We start from the raw sequence: 7,813 nt of genomic DNA, 5'->3' as shown, positions 1-7,813 counted from the left end.
CTCAATACTTGGTCAGGAATCCTTTTGCAGAAATGACTGCTTCAATGCGGCGTGGCATGGAGGCAATCAGCCTGTGGCACGGCTGAGGTCTTATGGAGGCCCAGGATGCTTCGATAGCGGCCTTTAGCTCATCCAGAGTGTTGGGTCTTGAGTCTCTCAATGTTCTCTTCACAATATCCCACAGATTCTCTATGGGGTTCAGGTCAGGAGAGTTGGCAGGCCAATTGAGCACAGTGATACCATGGTCAGTAAACCATTTACCAGTGGTTTTGGCACTGTGAGCAGGTGCCAGGTCGTGATGAAAAATGAAATCTTCATCTCCATAAAGCTTTTCAGCAGATGGAAGCATGAAGTGCTCCAAAATCTCCTGATAGCTAGCTGCATTGACCCTGCCCTTGATAAAACACAGTGGACCAACACCAGCAGCTGACACGGCACCCCAGACCGTCACTGACTGTAGGTACTTGACACTGGACTTCTGGCATTTTGGCATTTCCTTCTCCCCAGTCTTCCTCCAGACTCTGGCACCTTGATTTCAGAATGACATGCAGAATTTGCTTTCATCCGAAAAAAGTACTTTGGACCACTGAACAACAGTCCAGTGCTGCTTCTCTGTAGCCCAGGTCAGGCGCTTCTGCCGCTGTTTCTGGTTCAAAATTGGCTTGACCTGCGGAATGCGGCACCTGTAGCCCATTTCCTGCACATGCCTGTGCACGGTGGCTCTGGATGTTTCTACTCCAGACTCAGTCCACTGCTTCCGCAGGTCCCCCAAGGTCTGGAATCGGCCCTTCTCCACAATCTTCCTCAGGGTCCGGTCACCTCTTCTCGTTGTGCAGCGTTTTCTGCCACACTTTTTCCTTCCCACAGACTTCCCACTGAGGTGCCTTGATACAGCACTCTGGGAACAGCCTATTCGTTCAGAAATGTCTTTCTGTGTCTTACCCTCTTGCTTGAGGGTGTCAATAGTGGCCTTCTGGACAGCAGTCAGGTCGGCAGTCTTACCCATGATTGGGGTTTTGAGTGATGAACCAGGCTGGGAGTTTTAAAGGCCTCAGGAATCTTTTGCAGGTGTTTAGAGTTAACTCGTTGATTCAGATGATTAGGTTCATAGCTCGTTTAGAGAGCCTTTTAATGATATGCTAATTTTGTGAGATAGGAATTTTGGGTTTTCATGAGCTGTATGCCAAAATCATCCATATTAAGACAATAAAAGACCTGAAATATTTCAGTTAGTGTGCAATGAATCTAAAATGTATGAATGTTAAATTTTCATCATTACATTATGGAAAATAATGAACTTTATCACAATATGCTAATATTTTGAGAAGGACCTGAACACTGATGTAGCTTTCTGCTACAAGAAAATCACAGGAGTTTCAACATGTAAATAAGCTTGGGCACTAACTGAATAAAATAGTTCAATGCTGTCATAACTAAAACCCCCAGAGATTACCAACATATCATAGCCTTTCTTGTAAATTACCTATTCTGTGCACAGATGAGCTCTGTGTATGACATCAGTTTCCTGGTGACTTCTATTTGGGTCCGACATGAAGTGTGTTTATGTTTCATGCCAACTTCTAGTGGCTAAGGGTGTGGATGCTCATGAGCGGTCAACAGATGTGTAAAGAAACTCTCCAGCGATGTGATCATGGTTAAGTCAGGACAGTGACAGCTGCAGCAAAAAAAAAAAAAAAACACATGGAAGAGTTTTAGTAGTTGCTGGCCAGAGTTTAAAAGTAGGAACATTTTTTTTCTTTTCACTTAACCACACCTACACGTTTATTCATGTCATCTTACAGCCTACATAATGAACATAAAAAGAGATGATTATAAGAAATAATAGCCCACAACTGTTTTTCCTTAAATTTTTTTTTAATCTGCAGTTTTACATAATAACCAGCAGGGGGAAACATTCAGCTACCGAACAACGTGTTTGAAGCCAAAGCATCATTATTTTCTCTCTACTGTGACGTCATAACTAGACATCATGTTTTGAGGCAGCGCAAGAACAAAAACCTAAAGTGTATTGGCAAGGTTTGCTGAGGCGAAGCTGGTTATATTGTAATAATACATTTCGCTAAGTTTAGATAGATAGATAGATAGATAGATAGATAGATAGATAGATAGATAGATAGATAGATAGATAGATAGATAGATAGATAGATAGATAGATAGATAGATAGATAGATAGATAGATAGATAGATAGATAGATAGATCGTAAAAAGTCGCCCATAGATATGTTTTTTTCAGGGTGTCTCCATGGATAAGAAAAACACAAACCAAATGTTTGCACCGGTCGCACCATCCTACTTGACGTAAAGTTGAGTCAGCGGGGGCGCGCTTCATTAACCATTTCCTTGGCTTAAAAAGCGAGCACGTAGCCCCATCCCAGTGCTTATAAAGGCAGAAAACTTCATACCAAAAACATTCAGACAAAAGAACAACGGATGTGTGACCTGCAAATTTCAAGCCAAAGGAACCGCACATCAGGTAAGGTAAAAAACACAAAAAAGCCGGTTTTTTTGTTAATTAAAGGAGGGAGAAATTATTTAACTGGAGCTTCCAATAATTTGAAATGTATTTAATGTTTTAACTTTAACTCATGAAAAAAAAGAAAAACAATGACTTTGTATATTACAACATAACATATTTATTATAATAAAATCTTAAATGTTGTATGACATAAAATTTCTAAATTACCATACCTTCATTGATTCAAACATATTCCAGATTTTTATTAATTTCATATTTTTTTAACAATTCTACCAATACTGCTCAGCTATGCCTATATTTTATACAGTGCAAAACTATTGCTTCTGAGTTGTAAAATGCTACTGTCTTTCAAAAATCTGCGTGTCTAAATACTCATTTAAGTGGTTTACCACTTGATTCCGACCTATTGTCTGAGCATTTATTAGTCAAACTGAGAGCAAAATTTAGAAAAAGTCTGCACACTGCCTTAAAGCTGTCAAGAGTTATCAGAGACCTTTGGCAGGTTTTCTCATCATTTATCTTTCTAATGAGTTAACCAGTCTGTGGTGTCTTTTGGTCTACAGAACAAAATGAAGTTGAAACATTCATTAAAGAAGCTGGGCAATATCCTTCGAGCCATTCTGACTTTTCTTTTTGCTCTGCTGGTTCTGGGAGTCATGGTTTGGGCCTATGTGGAGGGCTACCAGCTGGCAACATCCATGTATGGGATCATTTCCTTTGGCTTTTACGGACTCCTGCTCTCGCTCCACGTTCTGGTCCAAAGCCTGTTCGCCCTTATCGAGCACAGGCGGATGAAAAGTCGCACAAAGCCATGCAGCTATACTAAAACAGTTGGATTCACTATTTCGGCTTACCAGGAAGATCCCAGCTATCTCAGAGAGTGCCTCAACTCTGTCAAGGCTTTGCAGTATCCCTCTGAGCTGCTGCGTATCGTCATGGTGATAGACGGTAACTCCAATGACGATCGGTACATGATGGACATGTTCAGGGAGGTTTTTGCAGACCAGGATCCAGGTTTCTTTGTGTGGAAAAACAACTACCACACATGGGATCGCACAAATGCTCAGCAGGATGAAGAAATGGGAACCGGAGGGCATGCTGATTATGTAATAGGAGAGGATCCTCAGAGAAAAGAAGTGGAGCATCTGATCCAGACCAAACAGTGTGTCTGCATCATGCAGAAGTGGGGAGGGAAACGGGAGGTGATGTACACAGCATTCAAGGCACTGGGATCATCAGTTGACTACATTCAGGTATGTACTTTTCTTCTCTTGCTCAAGCACCCAAAATATCCTCTATCTTGTGAAATGAAATGTAAAGTTACAGAGTTTCAATGATAAAATCAACCGTTCTGGCTCCACAGGTGTGTGATTCTGACACCAAGCTGGACCCTCTAGCCACTGTAGAGCTGTGCAAGGTATTGGAAAGCAACCCCCGGTATGGTGCTGTTGGAGGAGACGTCATGATCCTTAACCTGAAAGAGTCTTACATCAGCTTCATGAGCAGCCTCAGGTACTGGATGGCTTTCAACATTGAGCGGGCCTGCCAGTCCTTTTTCAACTGTGTGTCCTGCATCAGTGGTCCCCTGGGTAAGTAAAATGATTGTCACAGGCATCAAAGAAGTCTTGTTTTTAAGTAAACTTGCCATTGGAGAAAACTTTAAGTAAAACTTTTTTTTTTCATGTAGGCTTGTACAGGAATGACATCCTTCAGCAGTTTCTGGAGTCTTGGTACAATCAGAAATTTCTGGGAAGTCACTGCACATTCGGTGACGACAGGCATCTCACCAACCGTATGCTGAGCATGGGCTACTCCACAAAGTACATACCCTTTTTTATTTTCATAAAAAAAAAATCTGATAAAATAAACTTCCCATGAAACATCATATTTGGAAAATGTTAACTATTAAGGCTTCTAAAAGTTTTTCTGTTTCTTGTGTTTTAGATACACGGCTCGCTCAAAGTGCTATACAGAAACACCTGGCCAGTTTCTTCGCTGGCTCAACCAGCAGACTCGCTGGACCAAATCCTACTTCCGTGAGTGGCTCTACAACGCCATGTGGTGGCACAAGCATCACCTCTGGATGACCTACGAGTCCATCGTCTCTGGCATTTTCCCTTTCTTTGTCACAGCCACCATCATCCAGCTGTTCTGGACGGGCTCACTGTGGGACATTCTCTGGGTTCTTTGCTGCATCCAACTCATTGGACTGGTGAAAGCAGCATACGCCTGCCTCCTTCGCCAAAACATTGTGATGGTCTTCATGTCGCTCTACTCCTCCTTGTACATGACCAGTTTGCTGCCTGCGAAATACTTTGCCATTCTTACAATGAACAAAAGCAGCTGGGGGACATCAGGCAGGCGTAAGATGGTTGGTAACTACATCCCCCTGCTTCCGCTGTCAGTGTGGGCTGCTATTCTTCTAGGTGGGTTTGGATACACAATCTACAGGGAGATCCAACAAAACTGGTCAAGTCCAGCCAAGATAATGGAAATTAGGTTTCTTGTTTTTGGTTGTGTGGCTTACTTATGTTACTGGTTGCTTATGATGTTCCTCTACTGGGCTTGGTTCCGCAGATTATGTAGAAAGCGCAGACAAAGCTACTCACTTAGTGTGTAGATTTAAAGACTGAAGATCATTTAAATGAATATAACTTTATTTATTTATTTAGTTTGTCTGTGCAAACTAAATAAGAGATGAAATATTCTTATTATCAGTTAAAACAATAGTGTTTCCACCAACAGAGACTTTTTGAAAGAGCTTTGTCATTAAAAGACAAATATTTTACTGATACTGAGATATTTTTACACATCACAGAAGTATCTGAACTGAAGTTTTTGGGGTTGTTGTGAAACTTCAAGCTTCTCTTGATTAGGGAAAAATAAAGCAGACTACCTGTTATAAGATATTTATGATAGTTTAATCTGGGAAAAATATATTGGTCATTTCTAGAATGACTATAATCTACTGATAATACTATAGTGCATGTATATAGTTGTTGATATATTTATGAAGATTAAGTTGTCCCTTTGTCATGCTTTTCCTTCATTGCACTGAATACTGAATGCTGCATCTCTGGGGTTTTGCAGATTTACTTGAAACTTGCACACTGTATGTAGAGTACACCACACTGTGAAACATCAACAAGCAAAATGTCATCTCTGATCAGTGCCTGAAGTTGTGAATTATAACAGTTCATCATTCATTTTGTATTACAGTTGGTTTACTCATTATGTGTAAAGTACTTTACAAATGCACTTTGTTTCTTGGAATTTGATGAATTGATGCATTTATATATTTGTTCTCTAGTTGTGTCTTGGCTGTAAATGTTAAAAAATGTAAAACAATGTGAAATGTTATTTTATTCTGCTAAAAAAATGTTTTTAATTAAAGTTTTTGGAGCAAATTCACTCTATTTACTACATTTAACCAAAAAGCTGAACAAATGGTAAATGGACTGCACTTATATAGCGTTTATCAAGTCCCCAGAGACCCCAAACCGCTTTACACTACAATTAGTCATCCCCCCATTCACAGTGATGAGCTATATAGTAGCCACACCTGCCCTGGGGCACACTGACAGAAGTGAGGCTGCCATACACAGGTGCCACCGAGCCCTCTGACCACCATCAGCAAAATAACAGGCAAAGGAAATTTGCCTGTTATTTTAAGTGAACTCATGCTTTAAAGAAAGCATGAGTTCACTTATGTTTTTTGCCAGTATTAGCCAATAGTGCTAATATTAGCTTACCAACTATAACATGATACAAGAAACTCAAAGGCTCATCTGTCCTGAACATATACATTGTTACATAGTTTCCATCGTTCACATCGTATATCAAACATCAGTCCTAAACAACAACCACATAAAGATAACACTTATACATATGTACATAGCGGGTTGTGGCAGTGCAATGTGCTTATCTGTTTCCAGCAGAGCAGCTGACTACCCTGGCTGTGAGGTGTTCATTTTGTACAAGTCCTGGATGGAGGGAAGGTCATCCCCGATGATCCTCTCTGCAGATCTAATTATTTGTCGCAGTTTTGACCTGTCCTGTTTTGTAGATGAGCCACACCACACAGTGATGGATGAGCACACAACAGACAGAATTATGGCAGTGTAGAAGATGACTTGCAGCTCCTGTGGAAGGTCGTACTTCTTGAGTTGCCTCAGGAAGCACAGTCTCTGCTGGGCATCTTCTGAACATTGCCTATGTGTGAGGTCTCGAGAAAGGCTGGTTCCTGTTTTTGGAAGTCCACGTTGATCACCACTGTCTTTAACAGGTTTAGTTTCGGGTGGTTCTGAGCACACCAGTGGACCAGCCAATCCACCTCCTGTCTGTATGCAGACTCATCACTGTCCTGGATCAGACCAATAAAAGTGGTATCATCTGCAAACTTCATGGTTTCATAGATGGGTCTGCTGAGGGGCAAACATTTGTGTACAGAGAAAAGAGGAGTGGGGAAGAAAAACACCCTTGGGGGGCACCGATGCTGATGGTTCTTGAGCAGGAGAAGATGCTGGGTTAACTAAGAGGGGAGGATGCCTGGGTTGATGTTGCTGAAATCTACAAATGGGATCCTGGTGTATATCCCCAGGTGGTCGAGGTGGTGCAGGAAGAAGTGTAGACCCAAGTTGACTGCATCATCTGCTGATCTGTTTGCCCGTTAAGCAAACTATAGAGGGTCCAGCAGGGGGGCTGTGATGTCCTTCAATTGCTTCAACATCAGTTGCTCAAAGGATTTCATGACCACAGACAGGTCAGGTCGACAGGCCTGTAGTCATTTAATCCCGTCATTGTGTGTTTCTTGGGGACTAGGATGATGGTGGAGTGTTTATAGCAGGAGGGAACCTTGTACAGCTCCAGAGACTTGTTGAAGATCTCAGTAAAGATAGGTGCCAGTTGGTCATCGCAGGTTTTCAGGCAGAGAGGGGAGACACCATCAGGACCTGGAGGTTTCTGGAAGATCCTATTAGCATCTTTGTCTCTGATCTTCATTGCAGACAGAGGGGGAAAGGAAGGGGTTGTAGAGTTATTGGTGGGAGATGCACGTCGACTCTTTGTGTGAGAATGAGGTGTGAAAGACTGATAATCAAGCCTACAGAAGAAACTGTAAAAATCCTCAGCCAGGCAGGGTATCATCACAGCATGGGGTGTAGGGGTCCTGTAGTTAAGAGTCTCCTCCATACTGAAGTAGTGTCGTTAGCTGAAAAGCTCGTACTCGTACTCGTCGTCTTCCGCTTATTCGGGACCGGGTCCAGACGTCCCTCTCTCCAGACACCTCCTCCAGCTCCTCCAGGGGGAGCCCAAGGC

At 42.0% G+C, this 7,813-nt stretch overlaps 1 protein-coding gene across 1 annotated transcript; it reads left to right on the top strand.

Moving 5' to 3' along the window:
* Positions 1–2,052: 2,052 nt before the first annotated feature.
* LOC124864594 (hyaluronan synthase 1-like) lies at positions 2,053–5,891 on the top strand. The gene is made up of 5 exons (XM_047359438.1): positions 2,053–2,494; positions 3,061–3,750; positions 3,861–4,086; positions 4,185–4,317; positions 4,442–5,891. The coding sequence occupies exons 2-5, from the start codon at positions 3,067–3,069 to the stop codon at positions 5,115–5,117; spliced, it is 1,719 nt and encodes a 572-aa protein (XP_047215394.1). The 5' UTR covers positions 2,053–2,494; positions 3,061–3,066; the 3' UTR covers positions 5,118–5,891.
* Positions 5,892–7,813: the final 1,922 nt, after the last annotated feature.

This window comes from Girardinichthys multiradiatus, chromosome 3 (genome assembly GCF_021462225.1).
Source record: "Girardinichthys multiradiatus isolate DD_20200921_A chromosome 3, DD_fGirMul_XY1, whole genome shotgun sequence".
Taxonomy (NCBI): domain Eukaryota; kingdom Metazoa; phylum Chordata; class Actinopteri; order Cyprinodontiformes; family Goodeidae; genus Girardinichthys; species Girardinichthys multiradiatus.
This window is presented reverse-complemented; position numbering and strand designations above follow the sequence as displayed.

Excerpts from the sequence above, each read along its gene's own strand:
- LOC124864594 (XM_047359438.1), top strand. The coding sequence starts at position 3,067 with ATGAAGTTGAAACATTCATTAAAGAAGCTGGGCAATATCCTTCGAGCC. Across the intron at positions 3,751-3,860 it reads CATCAGTTGACTACATTCAG|GTGTGTGATTCTGACACCAA; the intron begins GTATGTACTTTT and ends CTGGCTCCACAG. Across the intron at positions 4,087-4,184 it reads CTGCATCAGTGGTCCCCTGG|GCTTGTACAGGAATGACATC; the intron begins GTAAGTAAAATG and ends TTTTTCATGTAG.